General features: G+C 42.3%; 2 protein-coding genes across 2 annotated transcripts in view; one reads left to right on the top strand and one right to left on the bottom strand.

Annotated features, from left to right (window-relative positions):
• IDUA (alpha-L-iduronidase) overlaps window positions 1-22,484 on the bottom strand; it is a 47,468-nt gene extending 24,984 nt beyond the window's left edge. The window contains exons 1-2 of the mRNA XM_084304726.1: window positions 22,361-22,484; window positions 19,403-19,543 (exon numbers count right to left, since the gene is read on the bottom strand). Of these exons, the coding sequence (XP_084160852.1) occupies window positions 19,403-19,543; window positions 22,361-22,482 (263 nt within the window). The 5' untranslated portion in view covers window positions 22,483-22,484. The remainder of the gene's footprint in view (window positions 1-19,402; window positions 19,544-22,360) is intronic.
• On the top strand, window positions 1,216-11,996 carry SLC26A1 (solute carrier family 26 member 1; the record flags this gene model as incomplete). Its single annotated transcript, XM_084304725.1, is given in 4 exon segments — window positions 1,216-1,276; window positions 1,279-1,304; window positions 9,061-9,708; window positions 10,476-11,996. Coding segments are annotated over 4 exon segments (2,256 nt in total).
• Window positions 22,485-22,824: the final 340 nt, after the last annotated feature.

Here is a 22,824-nt window from a genome sequence, read left to right as displayed (position 1 = left end):
CATGGTGTGCAGTGATAAGAAAAGGGATAAAGACTTTAACTTAAAAGTGGGTAGATTTAGATTACATTTTAGGTGGAAATTCTTTACTCAGAGAGTGGTGAGGCACTGGAACAGGTTGCTCAGAGAAGCTTTGTTCCCTTCTCTTGTTGGAGTTGTGACTTCCCATTTCCTTCATTTTAGTATTTCCTTTTCACTCTTAAAGAACAGCAAACAACTTCTTGTGCTGGGATAAAATACTTTTTTTTGGAATCTGGCCTTCTGTAGACATATTTGTGCATTGCACCTCTGCAACCACTTCCTCTTCTGGCAGGGAAAGAAAAAGTATTTTTGCCTGTATGGCAACACAACCTTTTCCAGGTCTTGCACCTCCCGTCTCAGATTCTTACTGCATGCAAACGTTCCTGTTCTGTCTTGGCTGTGAAACGTACACATCTCCTTGTCCTTTAGCTTTTAGCCCAAGACAATTTGCCTGATAAGAATTCTGGGAATTCAGTGGCCCAGAACAAGATCAGAAACTGAATGCAAGTTCCTGTGAGTCATGGCCTTTTGCCCAGCCTGTTAAGCTACACTGCCTAGTAACCATTAAATATTAATTATCACCTTTGTTGGGAGATGCATAATTATTGGTCATTTGGATAGGTCTCCACCAACATAGAGCTAAGGTAGGAGGGGGGACTTGGTCATTTATATACCTTACAAAGAATGAGCAGGAAGACAGTCTATGTCCCACTGACCCGGCTACATTTTACAGTCTTTACACAGAAATAACAGAGATCTTGTGATCTGAAAGCGCTGACATGTAGGAATGGAACTCTGACCTCCAGCAGTCCTGTCCCCTGCAAAGAACAGAAGAGCACTTACTCCAGCCCGTGAAATGCACAAATCTTAGGCAAGACTGCAGTTCAATTCTTGCACCACAAATACGTAAAATTAAAGGTAATGCTATATAGGGAGATATAAAACAGAGCAAATCTCATATAAAAAACAGTTTCAAAGGTCAAAGATGTGCTGTCCTGAACTAAGCATAATTTTTGGATCAGCATTAGTTAATTAATAATCTTATGTATTATTTAAACTCACATAGTCAGTGAGTGCTGCATATATATCCAAGTTTTCAGAGAAGTACAAGTGACAACACACTACCAAGCAGAGAGCTTAAGATTCTCTAACTACCAATTCTTCCCTTGAAGAATACCTAGTTAATTATTATCATTTATGCAAATAGAGCAAAGCCAGACTGACGACTTTCATTCATTCGAACATGCAAAAACAGAGGTGAACATTCCTGTCACAAAGCTATCCAGGTAAGAGATTTGCCTCCCCTCCCACACCTCTGAACTCAGGATTTGTTTGTTCTTTGCCTGTTTGCCTGTGGCACCTTTGAAAGGTGCCAAACTGCCTCTTTCCAGTTATTTTCCAACAACTGGTGTTGTTTTGCAAGTTTCGCCTTTATTTTGTGCTTCAAAAATTTTGCTTAGAAGGTTGCTACTGGGCCGAAGTTTTTAAAACATGTAGTCTGCAACTGCAGCAAAAGTAATCTTTCCTACTAACCTGGTCTTAGAGTTTAAGATAAGGCATTTGGCTTGTTTTTATCTGTACTTATGAAGTACTACATGAGGTTTATCTGTTTCTCAGTGTTATTATTAAAACTGAACATTTTCAAAGTGATTAAATATGAGAGAGAGAGACAAAAAGTATTGTCCTTATTGCTTGTACTAAACCTGAGATATCAGGGAAAGTATCAGGGGAAAAAACAAAACAAAACAAAACAAAAAACAAGAATGATATACCTATTTATTTTTTCTAGAACAGTTTTAAGTGGCATCACAGCCATGGAACAGGCATCCAGCAAAAGCACAGGGCAGCAAAACACAGTTTACTGTTTAGCATTGAGACTGATGACTAAGGTCTTGGAGAGCTGTCTTGAAAGACATTTTAAAAAAGCAGACTTTCACCTTGTACCAGCAACCTTTCCAAGGCAAGAAGCCTGATTTTTAGGAATGTTCTTTGGTCCTGCAGAAAATGTGTCTTTGGCGGTCATGCCCTAAGACCCTCCAGAGAAAATAACATAGTCTTGCCTTCAAGTGCCTGCCTGTGTGTTGACCAGCATGTTCTGGAACCTCTGAGCAAAAATAGTCCCCAGAGAACTACCTGATCATTTATTTACATGGTCTGATCATTCCCACAGTGATCTGATGGGCCTTCCTTAACAACAGCTGCTGGCTGAATGTATGATTTCTCTTTCAGCCTGCCTATATCACCTCTGGGACTGTTACCTGCCAGTGGCAGTCTTCTTATTCACTGGGACACTGGACTGAGAATCCTCTGGGGAAACACAAATTGAATCAAAGACAATCATGAATGTATTTGAAAATGAGCTTAACTTGCCTTGGAAATATTAGTTTTACAGCTAGAAGTAAAAGTTGTGGTTGAGATTTTGGTTAGAAATACATGACTCTAAAAGACTGATTGACTCTCAGAATAACTCCTTAGCATGAGCAGCATTAGTCTGTTAGACTAACACTATTAGACAAATACTCTGACTTCCCTGACTTACACAGCTCAGTAAACTGTAATAAATTTTCCTCTTCAATTTCAGATGAGCATAAAGTTGAAAAAAAAAAAAAAAAAGGAAAATGCTTTTAAGCTACATTATTTTGCCCAGATAATCAAAATAAACTGAGCTCATCTAGTTTCACCTGATTTTCCTCAAAAGCACTCCAACATTCTGTCTACAGCCTGAAAGCTTGCTAGGTCAGTGCTTAAATAAATGGATTTGGTTGCTGGAACCTTGCTTAAGTTTGCTTCCAGGTACATTTGGCTCCTGGCGATCTAAAGCTGAAAGCATAATTGCTTATGCAAGACAGAGAAACATTCATTTCACCTTTTCTATTTTGTTGCTTGATCCTTTCTAAAACTCACTGCATTGACATTTCCAAGTAATTCTGCACAGTAAGATTGATAAATCAAAGCAAAGTAGTATTATACTATAAGCAACTCAGGTTTTTTTTCTTCAGACTACTCAAGTCCTGCAGACTAATCGTCTTCACCACATCAATTCAAATCTATCTGAAGAACCAATTTCTGGCTTAGGCTTTTGTGTCACCATAAAGAGTCAGAATGCACTGAGGAAGAGCTTCTGGGTATTTTCCTTTGAAAAAAGTCTGGTTTGCATGCATAGCACTCCTCTCTATTTTGAATCTATGCACAGTAAATGAGCCTATTAGATTTTTTTTTTCAAAAATGTGTTAATGCTTAAAAGCAGAACAGTAATGTAGTCAGAGCCATTAGAGATCAAGAGAGGCTTCTTACAGGCAGAAAAGGTTGCTGATATGAAAGGCAAGTAAGTAACATGAACAGTTTAGCTCAACACCCACAGGTGTTTTAAATCAAATGCTCAGCTTAACTGAGGTGTCTCATTTTTTTTGTGATTTGTGCAACAAAAATTTAATGAAATTTTAGATCATAAACGCAAACCTTGCTCCACCCACATTACTTTTTAGCTGACTTTTCGTAATTCAAACACTGAAAAAACTTCAAGCACTTGGCTCAAACTGTATAAAGGGTTCCATCCCACCTTACACTTGCAATCACTATTACGGCAAGACAAGAGTGATGCTAGCACAGAGCTGTGATACACAGTCTGATTTCTGTCCCCAAAATAGCATTTCTGAGATCTCCTTAGCATAAAAAGGCAGGCTTATCCTACTTTTCCCTCTTATGCTTTTCAGATACAAAGCTTCAGATTTTTTGACGGAGGCAAAAGGATGCATCAGGACACATTTTTTTTTTTTTTTTTTTGTTTTGTGCTGTTCTGCAGAAAACAACTCAGCCAGGAAGAATAGTTACATGTGTCCCAGCAGGGACTGCCTGTTGGGGAATCTGCCAAGAGAATTCCCATTGAACATGTTGTGATGAATGTTTTCTCCCATGGAGAGAGCTTTTGTCAGTTCTATGGTATGGTGAAAAGACAGGAAGAAAGGTGGGACTAAGGCCAGCTGGAAAATTGGTAGTTTGTCTGGCTTGAATAGTTCCTTGCTTTCTGTCACTATTTCTGCAGATGAAACAAGTCATTGAAATTAACCTGATCAAATAAATGGTTAAGGGCTCAAACTGAGAAAAATATGCTTTCTACTCATATGCTCATGGACAATGTGAAAAAACTTAGCCTTTAATGTTCCAAACATCAAAATGCAATTAAAAATAACCCAGACTACTTCTCATTGTAATGATATGGATGGCACATTTGTGTGTACATGTAGCTTTCACCATGATTAAACAGTTGAGGATGTCCCAGTATCAAAGTCAAATACTGTATGGTAGACATGTTCTGTGCTATATGTTGCTTCATCTGTGTGTTCCTACTAAGAACAGATCTTTTAGCAAGTGATGGGAAACCTTCATTTGAATAAATGGCAAATACTGTGCTCTGTAAAGTTCTGAGGTATGAGGGGAAGCTGGAAATGTGTTATCCCTGTTCCTACATGCCAATGAGCATGGGCAGAGGTGAAAATGGGTCAGCTTGGCAAAACAGTAGAGAAATCTGTTCAATGACAGCCTGAGGGTTCCTGAATACTGCCTGTGTGCTACCACTGTGGCAGGACAGCATGGTATATCAGCACCAGAATCACCAGGACAGAGTCTACTCATGTGCACGAGAAAAGGCAGATTTGCTCTTCACTCTCCTGTCTTTGGAGGTGGCAAGAGCATTGGAAGCTCCAAGCTCCCTGCCAGGCTGCACAAAGGTATGGGTGATAGCACAGAGCCACAGTGGAATTTTCCTTCATTTCCTTCTGGTGAAACAACTAAATTATTACTGAGCTACAGGCAACACAGTATAAAAATTCTTGGTTTACTCAGCTGAAAAATGTTTTGCTGGGAACAACGTCCCCTCTATTATTTACCGTGGATTTATTATGTTGTTCTAAAACGTCAATTAAGCTGTAAACATTGACAGTACCTGCCAAAAATGGAAACCAATAATATCTCATTGTAGAGCTGAGTACTTTACAGCTAGCATGCTCATTTGTCATAGAATTTGGAAAATGTATCTAGAAGAAGAAATTGTTATTTACAAGAAGGAAGCCCTTATTTTTCGGAGGAAAAAAAAAATGAAGAAAAGGACCTCCTGTCAGCATTTGTCTGTGTTTTACCTTGAGCACATTCTTCCATCAGAAAGGGTTTTTGACCTTTGGCTAAAATGCATCAAAACTGCTGAAAATATACATATGTTATCAAATTAGCTTTTTTCTTAGCTTTTACGACAACTACCATTCTGATTATGCAGCAGCCCAGATACCATACGCATTATGCTGTACAGCCCAGACATATTACAAAATTATCACTCATACACAAGATCTCTTAACAGATTTCCTAGAGAAATTATATTATTATATATTAAAAATTACTATCAACCCTCAGGATCAAGCTGCACAGATTATGCATATGCATTATTATTATTTTAATACAAATTTATTTGTAAGTAAATTGCTTGAATTTAGAGAAAGGCAGGCAGCATCTGTACAATTAAATATCTAAGCCTATAGTAGAGAAGCCAATTAAATCTTTTTTTTGTGTAGCCTATCAAAAGCAACCATTGGATATTGAACCGCCCACTAGCTTGTAACTATGTAAAACAAGGCCACTACATTTATTTCTTGGCTGTCTGAATTCATTTGGCTGTAAAGAAGTAGGTGGCATTTGAATAGGACTTGCTGTCCTCAAGTACAAGCCTCTCATTCTCTGAGCTAATTTAGGTAAGACAGGAAATGTTTGTTTTTTGCATCTTAAAAAAATGAGCATCTTTATTACAGTTTCTAGCATATAGTATTTGGTAAGCTTTAATCATATGCTCTGAAGGTTTTTTTTTGGTTCTGTAACTTCTTTCTTTTCTCTCACCTTTGCATTCCAACAGAGGCTAGATCCAACCTATTTGTGGTCCAGGCACGTCTTGCCTAGCATAACTCTCAGTACATTAGAGTCCAAAGTAAGTTTGACAATACAAGTAAAAATAGCCATCAATCTTTCTAAATAATTACATTAAAATTATAATTAGCTTTCCTTTATGAGTGAAAGAAACTGTAACAAAGAAATGTACACAGTGGGAGTTAAAAAACATTTAATGTAATTGGGATGGATAGGAATCTACTAATATTTTAAAATATATTTACACTACTAGGCAGGTCATTAAAAGTTTGGACAATCAGTCCACACATCTCCAACAAGAATCTCTTCTCTGCCTTTTACTGTATTATGATTTACATACCTGAAACATTTAAGCACTCTGTTTCAAGCTGAAGTTAAACTCTGGATGGCCTCAGAAATTACATTATGTCATTTGAAATAATACTTGAGACATTTTTGAAGATTTTTGCAGTAGCTACATATACATAGTTAATAATTGCTTTCAATTTGCTGACAGAAGGGATCTGTTAACATCTAGAAAAAAAGTTCATAAGCAGGATAGACAACCTAAGGAGACAGAAAATACTTTATAATGAGCTTCTTCCTTTAGGGGTGCCCATCACATTACACACTTACAGACTGTTGGCAATGTATTCCTTTGTTTATCAATCATATTCCTAGTTGGGCTCATAAGCTTACTGAGCTTTCTCACTACACTTTAGCTGAATGTTACCAACCACAAATACATTTAAATATTCTTCCTAAGAACAACAACAAAAAAGTATGAAGTTTACCCAGGGAAAGATGACTCACATCACTGTAGTCTAAACTTAATTGTTAACATCATTAAAATATATCAAAAGAATACTGTGCCAGTGAGTGACTTCAAGTTTGAGGAAACTGAAGAGTATGGCTTCTGTCTCTAGATGCTGAAGGAGTTAAAAAACAGCTTCAGCTTTTGGGCTAACACAAGCTTTGACATCTTATTGTAATGTCATACCTGGCATCAAAAAGCTTTGTCATCATAGCTATTCAGTAAGTTTTTCCACCAGCTCTCTTAACTGAGACACAACTTGCACCACAGAAGAACTTGTCAAACCTCAAACTTATGCTTTTGCTGGTAGCAGCTTTACAGGTTATTGTCTATATTGGTGGTTTTGTTTCATGATTTTTTTCACACTCTCTTCACAACCATGCCAGCAAAGATTCTGAACGGGGGTCAAGTCTGAAAATACGTTAATTAGAGTCGTCAAAAAGATAAGATTTATATTATCAAAAATAAAAGCATTTCCATTTTCACTTCTGCAGAACTTAGAGGACTTCCACTTCACTGTGATGTGCAGGTGAATTCTGTTACCTGGACATGTTAATCGAGAGCTTTTAATAGCAGTGATGGTGTATCTGGAATTCCAAAGACACAAGAAAAGCAAAATTTTTAGGGGGATGAAATATTTTGCAAAAAGCAGAAGTGCTTTTCAGCAGGAACCCTTCTTTGTTAAAATGAGACAAAACATCTAATACTTGCACAACTTAGGTACTGGAATAAGGTGCTTTTGAAAAACCTAAACAGCGCTAATTCACACTTTGATTTGCTTAGTTAACTCTGACAATCAGGCTCGAAAAGTTATTCATTTCACTAAGTAACTGCAGTCGATTCTTTGCTTCTTTTATTATTAAGTCAAAATACTGAAAATATTTTGGAATACCAGACTGGCCAAGGGCTCTAGCAATGGTGTTAGAATAGTGTTGCAGAGACCCTGGCTGTTTATTGTAATGTGAGAGGCTGGGCCTGGGAAGTTCTTCCTTCCTAGATTCTGCGTATTGTTCACAGCATCGCAAACTCTCTTCTTCCAGGTCAATACGAGGCATTCCTTATCTACCTGTACTAATATATATGCATCCACTTTTGACAATCTTCTCTCTTTCCACTGTGAACCAGATGATAAGACTTGCCACTTGGCATAGTATTTTTGACATTTTCCACCTTCCTGCTCCTTTCTGTATTTTTAAAGTGTTTAAGGTGGGGCATTTTTATGTGACATTGTTTGGCCTCTCAGTCACATCCCTCCCTACCCCCAAATGACATATGAAAGCACTAAGCTAACTTCAACTTAATGTGACAATCAAGCAAAAATGCAGCAATCTGAGTTAGCTGAAAACAGTTGTGTTCAGAAGGACAACAGATACCCAAAAGCACCTCCATCTGGAGAAGACAAATTTTCCCATCCTTTATGTATCAGCAAATGAAATGCAGGAGACCCATAGGAAAAAAAAAAAAAAAAAAAACAAAACAAAAAACAGTTCTGCAGCTCACAGAGTGAAGTACTTGGTATATGTTATTTCCTGGAGAGCAAAGCCAGGAAAACTATGATCTTAAAACCTGAAAATAGTAACGTGTAGCGCTCTTCTGAGATGGTGACAGACTTCATCATGCAGCATGGTCCACAGGTTGCCAAAGCAGTATTTCTAAGGAGCTGTTTGTTAATTAATGAGGCTGCATATCAAAGCTGCCTACAATTCAACATGTTTATGTTACATAGCAATTAATAACATAAGGCACAACTTCTAACCATCAGTGGTTTGTGCATATGTTTTTTGCCTAAGACTAAGGATTAATGCTGCCTAGGAAACTGCTTTACGAGTTCTACTACCAAAATCCATCTCCTGTGCACTGAGGACATCTGCAGTGGCATACCACTATATCACACATGAATTCCACATCAGTGCCTACAGAAATGCTATTAAAAAGACCATAGCCTACCTCATTACAGTATGTTTTACTATATGCTTGTTTCACTCCATCAAGTGCTGCCTCTGATGACAGAAACCTCTATAATGCAGCATCTGGAAGAGCTGTTGTACAACAAGATAACTATTTTAACTCCTCTTTCCCTTGGTAAAACAAAATTGGATTCGATCTAAGGCAAACTTAAGGGTTTACAGGAAAGGACTCAATTTGCAGATTTCTTATGTGTTATGTGCCTGGTCACTGTAGTCCTGTGTTGGGATGATGCCTCCTTAAATGCTTCCTGAAAACGTGACAAACTCATCATTACGCATCTGTGCTAAAAACAAACAAACAAACAAAAAATAAGCAAACAACAAAAAAAACACTTCACAAGTTGCAACCTAATGGGTATTGTTTTCACACTGCAGGAACAGATACGTGAAGTAAACACTGGGACAATGGAAAGACCACTTGAGGCTACCAGGATGGAAAAAAACACTTCCTGCTTTCTCATGGAAAGAAAGACTCGTGTGAAGACCAGTAGGAAAGAGATTGTGCTAGCCAAGCTGAGGAAGAGCTGCTCCTGCTCTCCAAGGAAACTGAAGAACTTCGTCATGGACTTCCTTCCAGTTTTACGATGGCTCCCCAAGTACCAGTGCAAAGAGTACATCTGGGGGGACGTTATGTCTGGGTTAGTGATTGGGATCATCCTGGTGCCCCAAGCAATTGCGTACTCACTCCTGGCCGGTCTGAAGCCCATTTACAGCCTTTACACATCATTCTTTGCCAACATCATCTATTTCTTGATGGGCACATCCCGTCATGTCTCCGTGGGCATTTTCAGCCTGATAAGCCTAATGGTAGGACAAGTTGTGGACCGAGAACTTATCCTGGCTGGGTTCGACTTGAATGATGATGCCCCACCAGTCTTGGGTGACGGCTCCCTGCAGAGTGACGGCCAGCCCAACACAACTGCCTTCAACCTGACCGCGGTGGGGATGAGTGCCGCATGCGGCAAGGAGTGCTACGCCATCGGCATTGCCACAGCCCTGACGTTTGTGGCTGGAGTCTACCAGGTAAGTGGGTGCTGACATCCAGAGGCAAGGTACGGAAGTCCTAAAGCTCTCTTGCATGACCTAGGCTTTGGTTTGACTCTCCTTCGATGAGAGATACAGCATCATGTCCTTCAAATGATCTTGAACTGTCTTCTCCAGGAAGCCTAACTGAGTAACCAGCTCACAGAAAACATGACACAGGCAGTTTAGTAGCTAAAAGCAAGTACAAGTGAAACAACAGTCTTCTGCAAGTCTGATAACACTGTCTCAACACTCTACTGGCTCTTGGCCATGAATCCAAAACAGATCTCATCATGAGGGAAGTTCTGAGGTAACTGTGTACTTCAGCAATGAAGAAATAAAGGAACTAGAATAGAGGTCTTAGCTGTTGTCATTCAAGTCCTGTTCATAAAGCAATGGCTGTAAATTGTAATTGTAATTGCTGCTAGCCAGGAGAAAAAGAAAATTCATATTAACAGAGGCACTTCTGGATCCACTGCTCTTTTGCATGGGAAATAAAATTGAGACAAGTCACTTTAGCAGAGTTCTTTCAGACCAACAATGAAGTTAGGGAACTCCTCATTCATCTCCTGGGTTTGCACACAGAACAGCAAAAGGAATCATATTTTATAAGTAGACTGGAAACATCGAAGGGTAGTTCCTGTTTTAAGATTCAAGCAGCCAAGTGCTATCTCCCTCCAGCTACTTAACTCCCATCTGTAAATAATTGTTTGCAGTACCACTTACAGTTTACCTCTTTTTTTTTTTTTTTCCCCATGTTTCTCCAGGTTCTAATGGGAGTCTTTCGTCTGGGCTTTGTATCTATGTACCTGTCTGAGTCTGTGCTAGATGGCTTTGCAACTGGTGCCTCCCTGACCATTTTAACAGCTCAAGTGAAATATTTGATCGGAATAAAAATCCCACGTAGCCAGGGGCATGGCATGCTTGTAATTACTTGGATTAATATTTTCCGGAACATTTCTCAGGCTAACATTTGCGATGTCATCACAAGTGCCATTTGCATTGTAGTGCTGGTCGCTGCTAAAGAACTGGGAGATCGGTACAAGCATAAGCTGAAGTTCCCTCTGCCCACAGAGCTTGTGGTTATTGTTGTGGCAACGCTGGTGTCACACTACGGAAACTTAAATGAAGTTTATGGATCCAGTGTTTCTGGAGCTATTCCAACGGGATTTATCGCCCCCGAGGTCCCACGTTTCAACTTAATGCTCCGTGTTGCTGTAGATGCTTTACCTCTCGCTGTGGTCAGCTTTGTCTTCACCGTCTCCCTTTCTGAAATGTGTGCAAAGAAATACGCTTACACCATCCGGGCCAACCAGGAGATGTTCGCCGTGGGGTTCTGCAACATCATCCCTTCTTTCTTCCACTCTTTCGCAACTAGCGCGGCTCTGGCGAAAACACTTGTCAAGACATCTACCGGCTGCCAGACTCAGGTCTCCGGGGTGATCAGTGCCATGGTGGTTTTGCTGGTGCTGCTCTTCTTGGCACCTCTCTTCTACTCCTTGCAGAAGTGTGTCCTGGCTTGCATCATCATTGTCAGCCTCCGAGGAGCCCTGAGGAAATTCCGCGATGTGCCGGCACGGTACCACGCGAACAAGGTGGACACGGTGGTTTGGGTGGTGACTATGGCTGCCTCTGCCTTGATCAGCACAGAAGTTGGGCTGCTGGTTGGTATTGTCTTCTCCATGATTTGCATCATTGTTCGGACACAGCGGCCACGGACAGCCCTGCTCGGTCAAATCCAAGACACCAGCTTCTACGAGGATGACTTGGAGTATGAAAACCTCTCCTCCATTCCAAAGGTCAAAATATTCAGATTTGAGGCACCACTTTACTACGCAAACAGGAACTATTTCCTAAAGTCTCTGTACAGACTGACTGGCTTAGACCCTAACCTAGAAGTGGCTAGAAGGAAGAAATATGAGAAGAAGGAAAAGCAGCATGTGAAAAAGGAAGATCACACAACTGCTAATGGACTGGGCGGCGGAGACACCACTCTGCAGCTAGTTCCTAAGCAAATCGATTTCCATACTCTTATTGTAGATTGCTCTTGCATCTCATTTTTGGACACCACTGGAGTTAATACTCTAAAGGAAATTCTGAAAGACTACAAGGAGTTAAACATTTCTGTTCTTCTGGCTTGCTGCAATCCCGCAGTGATAGACTCTCTGAAAAGAGGAGGCTACTTTGGGAAAGATTGTGGAAGCATGCAGGAAATGCTCTTCTACAGCATACACAACGCCGTGCAGTTTGCACAAGACCAAAAGCTTGCAGAAGATTGTTCTGTTTAATCCCGTGTTTCCCCTGATGATACACTTCAAAAGTGACAGATGGGGAGGGGCAGTTTGCAATAGTTAAATTATCAGACATGCTGTGGTCCGTGTACAGCAACGGGCCTACAAATCATTTTTTCCTGAAGAGTTCTGTGGTTTGCTAGACGCTACATAGAACAGTCATTGGGGATATTGTCCAGGACCAGGCTGGAACAGATTGGATTACTATCTGCATCTTCACTTCAGCATGCAGGTGATGTGAAGGTGCTGTGAAGTCAATCTTCAGGGCACCTTGGGACTGATTTCCTCCCTTTGTCCTCACCGTGTGTGACCAAATGTATGTACCATGAGACCGTTGTGCTGGGAAGTCTGGACAGTGCCAGCTGCCTCTCCCAGTGGCTAATGGCTGGGTTTATTAAGAGGGATGAGCCATCTTCAAAAAAATGCAATGAATCTATCATCTTGGACACATAACAATGTACGTGGCTTGCAAGGCCCTGCCTCTTCACTCATTCCAGACATGCTCTGATGCAACTCCTACTGTTTGCATACAAATAACATCTATAAAATATTGTGGGATGTGTTATGTCTCTTCTCGTCGCTTTGCTTGCACGGGCTTAATGACACAACCTGCCACACGAGAAGAAACCATGATTCACCACAAATTCCTCTCAAAACCATCTCCTCCAAAACAAACTCCTGGAGTCATCTGTATTATTAATTTCAGTGTGGGGTAATTAGTTACTAAAAGTTTTGATACCTTTAATAATGCAGAAAAAAAAAAACACATGACCCTGATGAACAATTTTGTTGTTACTAGTAAAACAGGATAAATGTGATTAATAAAACAGAATGGCTTTGACTGACAATCATAGGGTTGCTGTAGTAGTAGCACCATCCTGTCAAAATGTGTTGCCTCTGTTGGGTAGACTTAACTCTAATACAAGGATGCATTAAGAATCACTGAATATAAACCCCAGTACTGTGCCACAGCATGACGTTCCCACTACAACTGCCTGTATGGGTACAAGAGAAGGAGAACAAAACAGAAGAGGGTAGGGTGGGAAGGTAAGTCTGATCTGCCAAGGAGGGGAGCGATGCATCGCACAAAAATGATCACACACAAAAAAATGATCACACAAAAAAAGCTTGTCTTCTCTGATGCAATGCTAATGAAGTTTTACAGTAGCACACCTGGGCCAAGTGAAGTGAACAATGCTTTGCAAGCTGTGTATCCCCATACGCTAGAAAAACCTTGCCACTGTTTGTACATAATACACTTTTCTTTTCTCCCTACCATGTTAGTCTTTGATTAGAGGTCCAATAACCCATGTTTTACTGAAATGGGTTACTTTTTAATAATAATTTGCATTAACAGCTGTTCGTTCTGCATTGTGTCAAATGATACCCTTGGAGTCAGTTTTCTTGTTTTATATACATGCTCTCTCCACAAATATGCACACACCTAGATTTTGACTGCATCACTGTTGGTACTTAGTATTCTAGCATATGGCATTGGCAGAACACCCTCTCTTACATCTAAGCTCATAATTACCTGCATAAAAGTTAGGTCAGGTGCCCTAACGCATGGAAGGAAACTGTCACAGCTGTGCCTTGTACACTTAGCAGACTCTAGGAATGAGTTCTATATATGCTGAAGCCATTTCTCTGCTGTGTCATTTAAAAAAAATTGCTGAGCCAACGCATCATGTGACTTGCTTATTTCAACTTTTCGGGTCACTGAGTGAAAGAACGCTCAAACTGAGATTCTCCAGGTGCCCCAGAGCCTTTCTGGCTCTCAGGAACAAATATTTCATTAAAGGAAAAGCAATGCATTCCCAAAAGACAAAATAAAAAATGTCTTCACAGGGATTGAGAACAGCACAGAATTTGGTAGGTGACTCAACGCTGACATTCTTATGTGCTCATAACAAAACTGCGTATCAGCTGCACAGTTAGCACTGCCAGACCAGTAAAACCTGACAGAAATGCCTATCGAGAGATTACAGGATTGACCACTGGCAGTGTTTTGATGCCATAAAACAATTTAATTACCTAATTCTTTAAAGTGCTGACTTGGTATGACAAGCTTATTTCTGTCATAAAAGCAAATGAGCAGAGCCCAAGGACAAAGTGCTGCTTTTTGTCTGTTTTTCTTTGTAACAATTCTTTGATCAGGGAGTATCCCTTCTAAAGTCTTGCCAGGACCTCACATGGGGAAGTGGGTTCACAGGAATTACTGTAAACAATTAGTATCAATACAGACACTCTTAGGCTGCTGTGACAAAGCATCCAGTGCTGGAAGTCAACTTAAATTGTTTCAGTCCAAAACCCTTTTATCTTTATGGGTCAAACTACCAACTAGGAACAAAAGGAAAAAATACCTTTAACTCTAGATTAATCTTAAAAAAATATATATTAATAATAAAAAAAGAGCAACTCCTAAGGAAGGTGTATCCTTGCAACAGTCTTTGGAGAAAAATGAACAGAAGTTTTCCTTGCAGTCTTTCTTACCCATCAGACTGAGAAATTTAGTCAAGAGTCTCTTTTTTATCCTACTTATTGTAGGAAAAAAAACACTAAAGCAGAGAAACTATTCAATGTGTAACAGAGGGGATGAGCTTTCAGTCTTTTGCTAGGAGGAACCTACCAACCATGAGAAACCAAAAGAACCACTGTCTGTTTCAGTTTCGTTGACAGATCTGGCTCACAATCAAGTTGTGTTGGACAACATCAAACACAGCAGGGAAACAGCTTTCAGCCTTCTGATGTAGGGACACTGGGAGGTTGTGAACTATTTCTGAGTATGCAGAAGGTAAGTAAAAACGTATACCTTTTTTTCTGGCAGGTTAATGTTTGCTATACTACGTTACACCAAGATTATGTGTATGATGACTGAAAATGTTATGAACTGCTGATTCTCTTCTCTCCTGTTGTACCAGGAATTATGTACTGGGACTTGGAGAGGAGCTGGGGATAGTCTTGTAATTCCAAATAGGTTAATGTTAATTTTGAAATAAAATTGTTATATGTCTATTAGAAAACATTATATCCATTGTGTACATTAACTATATTTTTTGTCCACTGTGGTGCCTTGCATACATAATGTATCCAAAAAATTTTAGTACTGCTACACAACAATAAAAAAGGGACCTTAACTTGGGGACAGTCTGGGTCCCATGGAGCTGGGCATAGAGTTGGGAGCGTTTACCTTAAGCTCTCCTGTTGATGAGTGCAGGATGGCCAGACTATGTGGCCACCAAAATAGCTACATTTATTGACACTGGTAAATAACAACATTGGAATTGTCCAGTCCATGGAAGAAACCCTGGGTTCCCCATTACCCTGAATCCTGTGTGGCATGACCTGGAGACAAATGTGTGCTTTTGGTTGGAAAATAAAACTAGCAGTTCTTTGAAAACAGCCTGGCTCGTGGTATCCTTTCACGGGTGGTAAAGTAACAGGATAACGTGCAATAAAGTGGAAGATAAGAGGCAGGCCTGGTGTCCTAGAAAAGGGTTAAAATACAGGGATGCATTCAGTATCGAGTCATTTATTATTAGAAGGCATAATGAGGAAGATGATTACAGAAGTGAAAAAGGAAAAAGTAGAAGTCTTCTAAGTGGACACATCTACTTTTGGGGAGGAACATTTTAGGCACCTTTTTGCAGTACCACTGGGAAGAAAAGCAACGCCTGTTACTGGCAGCCTTCCACAGTGGTGACACCTCCCAGCCCACTGTTTTCCATACGGAAGGTACTTCAGTCAGGTCCCTACCATCATCTTTCAGTAAGTCCTCTCTATTCACCAACCTCACAACATAATACAGCTTTGCTGTCAGTGGGTTCTTACTCAAAACCTCTCTACATCCTTCTGGAAGTCAATGGTTCAGAAAAAGAACTGCACATGCACTGAATCGAGCATCAACACAGAACTCGTCCCGACCAAACCTATGTACACCCTAATACCTAGGAAGAAAACCTCTCCTGTTCCTAATGCACACTCTGAAACCCACTACTGCTCTGCTCACATCCCTTTTTTCAGAGTCTGAGCTTTCCTTCATCTTGTTGCTTTTCCACGCTTATGACTGGTAAATTCTCATTTTCCCGTGCGAGGTACAGGAGATGTAATAGTGACATGGGTTGTCATGATAAATATGGCCAGCTTAGCAACAGCCTAAGGCTGAAATTTAAGAACTATCATTGCTTTGAATGTCGTTGTTTTTTTGTTGGTGGTTTTTGTTTTGCTTTGTTTTGTTTTTCCCCACAGTTTGTATTTCCTCCTAGACCAATCAATCCTGTTCTAGGCGCCTTCCCCTACCACCCCACCTGCCTCATTCCCCCCAGGGACATAAAATCATAGAAAAATATTATGGCTTGGGCTGGAATGAACCTTAAAGAACGTTTAACACAACCCAGCCATGGCCCGGGACATCTTTCACTACACCAAGCTGCTCAGAGCCATGTACTCCAACCTGACTTTGAACACTTCCAATGCAAGTGAACTACAGTTCCATTACTCCTTGTCCCATCACTACAATCCCCAACAAGGAGTCCCTTCTGTAAGCCCCTGTTAGGTACTGGAAGGCTGCTGTAAGGTCTGCCCAGAGCCTTCTCTTCTCCAGGCTGAATGACCCCAGCTCTCTCAGCCTTTCTTCACAGGAGAGGTGCTCCAGTCCTCAGGTCAGCCTTGTAGCCCTCCTCTGGACATAATCTAACGGAGCTACATCCTTCTTGCGCTGGAGGCCCCAGGGCCTGGCTGCACCCCCAGAGGTGGGGTCTCACAAGAGCAGAACAGAGAAGGACAATCCCCTCCCTCGACCTGCTGGCCGTGCTTCTTTTGATGCAGCCCAGAATAAAGTTGGAATTCTGGGCTGCAAGTGCACGCTGACAGCTCATGTTGAGCTCATTGTACACCAGTGCCCCCCGGTCCTCCTCAGGGCTGCTCTCAATCCATTCATCACCCAGTCTGTACTGTTCCTGGTGATTGCCCCAGCCCAGGTGCAGCACCTAGTGCTTGGCCTTGCTGAACTTCATGAGGCTCCCACATAAGCCCACTTCTCAAACCTGTCGAGATCCATCTGGATGGCATCCTTTCCCTCTAGTGTATCAACTGCACAACTCCACTTGATGTCCTTCTCACACCTGATGAAGGTGCACTCGGTCTGTGCCATTAAGAAAGGTATTAAATAGTATCAGTCCTCGCCTGAAAGGTATTAAATAGTATCAGTCCTCGCCTGGACCCCTGACAGACACTGCTTACTACAGGTTTCCACTCGGTCATTGAGCCATTGACTGTAACTCTTTGGATAGAGTCATCCATCAGTTCCTTACCATCTGGCTGTCCACTCATCAAAACCACCTCTATCCAATTTAAAGATCAGAATGTTGTGGGAGACCATAGAGACCATACTGAAGGCCTTACAGAAATCCAGGCAGTTGACATCAGTAGGTCTTCCCTTGTCCACTCAAACTGCCATTCCACCATTGAAGACCACTAGATTAGTCAGGCATGAATTGTCCTTAATGAAGCCATGTTGGCTGTCCCTGTTCACCTCTGTTTCTTTCATGAATTTCAATGTAACATCCAGGAGGATCTATGTTCCATGATCTTACTTGGTCAATAAGTTCCAGCATCCTCATTACCCTTTTCAAAAATGTGTGTGATACTCCCTTCTCTACAGCCAATGGGGACTTTTCCAGACTGCCACGACTTTTCAAATACGATGGGGCAACTTAGCAACTACATCAGCCAGTTCCCTCCGGGCCCTGAAAAGCATCAGGTGCCGCAAACTTGTCTCTGTTCAGGTTTATCAGGTGGCCTCAAACCTGATCTTCGCTTACAAAGGGAGGGACTTCATTCCCCCAGTCCCTGGCTTGGGGTTCCAGGACTTGAGAGATTTGGGAAGAGTGACTGTCAGTGAAAAGTAATGCAAAAAATTGTCAAGGACCTCAGCCTTCTCCACCTTGGTTGTCACTACTTCTCCTGCCTTATTTATCATGGTGGGTGACACATTTTCATTAGTGTTCCCTTTCTGAGCAATGTATTGATATGAGTTAAACGGGACTTGAAAAACAAGGAATTCCAATATTGTCCTCTTAATGGTACTACATATTTGTCTGCCCTTGAATTAGAAATTCTATTTTGTATATGAATCCTTTAGAAGGTGGGTAGTGAACTGGTATGAAAAGCCACAATGTTTTAGCTGTCTTTACCTGCCACTAGATGCAGTGCATAGGTAGGTTGAGGAGATACATGTAAAAAGAAATTCCCAAGGGGAAGGACACTAGAAGTAGTAATAACATAGTGGCAGCTTTTATTTGGAACTCTCAAAAAATCAGGTTTGTTTTAATCTTTGTGGGACTTTTTTGCTGTCTCCCAAACTAAAGGACAGAAATGTAAGCTACTTTCCTAGCACTGTTGATAGAATGGCTAATTGCTAGCCAATAACACACTTCTCAACAAAAGCCTTGCTCAGGACAGCATTGCCACTTGAAGTGCTTTGGTAAGGAATGCACTGAATTTACGTTTATCATCATATTCTGCTCTGTTCCCAGCTTTCCCCAAAAGATATAGCCACCTGTAAAGGGAGTGTTAACACTGTGACCTGAATATTAAAACCAGAGTTACAGCCAGAGGGAGCTCTAGGTACATATGCAGAGCCAGGCTGTAGACTGAAACTGTGCTCTGAAAGTCTGGCTTCTCCCAGTTCCTCCTCTCAGTACTGAGTAGCTGAAGGTGTTACTGTGCTAACACCAGACTCTGAAGGAACGGCAGTGATAAACCTAGTGTGTCCTGAAGACAGCAGGAGTAACCGTTGACTGAAATCTGGCTGAGTTCCCTCCATAATACTAGGCATAAATGTCCTGGCTGCAAAGCAGAAAACTTCCTTGCTTAAAGAAGCACTGGGGGCTCCTCTAGAGTCCTGTTTTCAAGTCTGTGCCAAGCAGGATTTTAGAAAGGATGAATGCAGATAAGAAATACTGTCCTATAACCTTAAAGTGTGTAATGGTCGATGACACACACTTCTGCTGGCCTGAGGCCTCCCTGGAGGTCATGTCACAGCTGAGAATCAAGCCCCTGTGGGCTTGGAATGGCTGCAGTGGAGATGTGGAATGATTGCAGCGTGTCACCTGAGGTGGTCTTGGTAAAGCCTGAAGAGTGCACCCACAGGGCTCTTAGATAAAAAGAAGCCTCAATCTGCTCCTTAACCAGTTGTTAGGATGCAAAGCATGAAAGCTAGCCTTCCTTCATCTCATACACTCCCAAATTGATTCCCCTCGACTGGCCGTTACCTGGCTTCCAGGAAAGCAAAAACTTACCCAGCGTGCAGTTACCCTATGATATCTACCAGTGTGAGCACGCCTTGGGCACTTAATGAGACAAGTGTTTTTCTTGAATTTTGACATTAATTGTTTGCTTACCCGACAGCAACCAATTCCAGTAACCAGTGAATTCGAACTTGTTCAATGCCGCCATGAGGAACAGAAGAAATGTATGCCAGGTTCAGCTCTTGATCTTTGCTCAGGTCAAAGAGATCAGCACGGCTGTGAGGTAAAGGAGGGCTTTGGGAAAAGAAGGACAGAGAAGAGGAAACGTATTACAAAATCAGCTAGCAGTTCCATTGCATATCCAGAGGTTAGAAGCAGAATTATACTTTCCAAGCCTCTACATTCTTCAGCAATGCTCAGTCCACCTCTAAGAGTAAGGGAGCACTGGAGCATGTGGCTTGTTTCTATACTTAATGCTGCAAGCTGTTTAACTTGCTCAGGGATGGTCAGCAATGACGATGTTAACAAGACTTCACTGTCTACCTACTCCACCAAAAGTCTCCTGGGAACATGGAAATTCTGAGTGTTAAAGTGTTTGTATTAAAAGAAAGATAAAATAATTATCCCCAAAGTCTGGTAAAATACTTGTATACATCTTCACATAGCAAGGAGAGATGGCTTGTGCTCTAATATATCGTTCACAGGTAGTTACTCACTTATACAGTTATGCACTAATATAGTTTATGCTTTGCATACTGTGGTATCTCCTCTGATGGGCAGGTCACACAAGAGGTCCAAACTTACTACTGCTTCCACGCTAACACACAGGTCTTCTAAGTTCAAGTTTCTGCTCTTCAGCAATAAGCTTTACTCTTTTCTGCTGGAACAAAACATATAGTCTGCAAGGGATTCTGAAATGTAATTACTCAGCTGCTGTCACTGGCAGTAGATACTGGTAGATCTTTGCAGCTCTGTGATGACTTTAACCATGCTAGGAAGTTATACTGCCATCTCCTCCTCTATCCCTCTCTACATGTTCATCCCTGCTCCAGCAAGGACCCCAATGAAACAGTTTGCTACTGTACACCCGTCTGTGCCCCAAAGGGGGAAAAGCCTGACCCCACCTGGAAACGGATTTGTCACATCTTTTTTCCTAGCTAAGACAGTATCCATCAATCACCCCATTCCTGCATCCTCATTTGAAAGTGTAAGTCCTAACATGCACTACATCCTTGTAGTGCTTCATACAAATCAGCCAGCACAAGTGAGCCCCACTGGGCAACCTCCCTAGCATACAAGGCACTTAAAAATTATTTCCTTGGGATTGCTGCAAGTCACACAAGACTGAGAAATTACTGATTTCACTCTTACTAAAAATGCTCCAGCCATTTTGGTAGTTTCGATTGTTCCAGTGGATAAGGACAATGTTAACCACTGGATTTTGAAGCAGTGCCTTATGAGTCCACTATGATTCAAACTTGGACCAATGCACTGTTTCAGTGGCAAACTAGACAGAAATCAAGGCATAAAGCACTCACATGCTGTGTCCATGCTGAATAAGCATGCTGAAATTCATGCCCTGCTGGAGAGAAACCCCAGAACCACGACAAGATAGCACAGAATGCTGGAAAAAAGTGGGTTTTTATTACTGCTGGTAGCAGTATCTGTCCTTTCCTCTTCTGAGTTCGGGAATCTCAAGCCTTGCAGTCTCTCAGGTTTTAGTGTCTGCTGCTCCCCAAGCTGCACATGTGACCAGCTCTCTGAAACTGTGATGCAGAAAGAAGCTTTAACAGTTGGGCCCCAGTTCTGTCACGGTGGGATCTTTCAAGGGAGCTGGGATCCTACAGCCAGAGAACTACCATGTTTGGACCACGTGTTACGCTATAATTGAATAGCTGCTGACCAGCGGGCCTCTGCTTCTGCTGCTCAGCATCCTCTGTGACATCTTTCTCCCTCTTGTAGTCCGATGAAATTTCATTAATGCAATGAAAAGCATGGATGTTTCTTGGACTGAAGTTTAAATGAGAAAAACATACTATTTAAGGCAGTATTTCATGAATGTTTCTTAACCTTGCAAGAAGAAATTAAAGACACAAGTGAAAGAGCAAAAGAAAAAAAGTGCAGAAAGCCCTAATATTTGTCTTCACCAGAATGTATTTCAATTAATGCAATCTATGTGCTTTTAGGGCATGCTGTGTTTCTTCTCTAATATTTTTTTTCAAATTTTTCTAATATTTTTTTTCAAATTTTCTCAGAGTTCCTTCATGGGCTGTATTAAAAAAAATTCTGTCCTAAGCACATGCTGCTGATTTCACCCCTGCTGTGACTTTTTATCCTTCACCTATTAATTAATCCACTGTATGGCTGAGTGAAGGGGGTCATAATTAGCTTAAAATAAGATAACAACACAGCAGAGGAACATTCTGTCTCTTGACTTGCAGCCTGCTAGAAACCTTCATGCTTCCGGAGGGCAGCTCAGGCTCGCTTGGTTGAGCCAGACAGGACTTTCTGAGAGGCAAAGCAGTGTCGGGAGGAGTGGTGGGGCTGGGATTTGTCCACAGCTCCTGCCCAGTCCCCCAACCGCGGTGACCTGGCCTCGCTGAGCACATTGGGGTGATGGTCCACACTGAAAATGCCTTGCAGGGAGAGTAAAATCCTAGAGCTGTCAGGCGATGAAGCTTTGTCGGGTCCTGTTTAGGGGCTGTGACAGTGTAAGGGCTGAAAAGGAGGGGTGTAAGCTCAGGGTATCACTGCGTGTGCCTTTTCGGGGGCAGGAGGAAGGACTTTAAGTGTTGGAGGGGCCCTGAAACACAGGCGCAGGACAGAGAGGGGCTGTCGAGTGGCCCCATTTGGCAACATCCCGCTTACTTTAACTGGCCCCACGTCCAGCTCTGCCCATGTTAACACACTCCAGGCTAAACCACAACCCCCAGCACACCGCCGGGCCCTTCACCCCACAGCAGCAAGCCCGGAGAAGCCCGGACCCCTCCATCACACCCCGGGGCACGCCGCCCTTCAGGCGGGCTGCTGGACAGCGGCTCCCACCCTTGCTGCTTGGTTGCCCGCCGCCGTGCACAGCCCCCTGCCCTGAGAGGACCATGGCAGGCTTACCAAAAACCCGTGCTCCGCCAAAAGTGCTGCAGGGGCCGCCCGGCTCGCCCGACATCCACCGACACCATGTAGGCGGCGGAGCCCGCGCCGAGGTGCACGATGAGCCAGGGCAGCAGCCGCATGGCGGCACGGGGGGCCGGGGCGAGCCAAATCGAGCCGAAACGAGTCAAATCGAGCCGAAACGAGCCAAATCGAGCCGAAATGAGCCAAATCGAGTCAAGCTCAGGGCACAACACCAGCAGCCACACCGCCACCGGCGCCCTTTATAAACGCAGCACGGACGCGACGCCGGGCGCCCGCCCCCGGCGGCCGTGTGAGGCGCCGGCTGTGGTGTCACCGCTTCGGCGGGCGGGGCCGGGGTCTTTTGGGTCGAAACGGCGGTGTTTGAGACCTCACAACTTGTGTTTTTTGTTTGTGTTGTCGTTGTTGTTGTAGTTCTGCCGGCTGTGAGGCGCTTCCCTCAA

Source organism: Netta rufina, assembly GCF_964035555.1.
Source record: "Netta rufina genome assembly, chromosome: Z".
Lineage (NCBI taxonomy): Eukaryota > Metazoa > Chordata > Aves > Anseriformes > Anatidae > Netta > Netta rufina.
The sequence above is the reverse complement of the archived record's forward strand: the minus strand, read 5'-3'. Positions and strand labels throughout refer to the sequence as shown.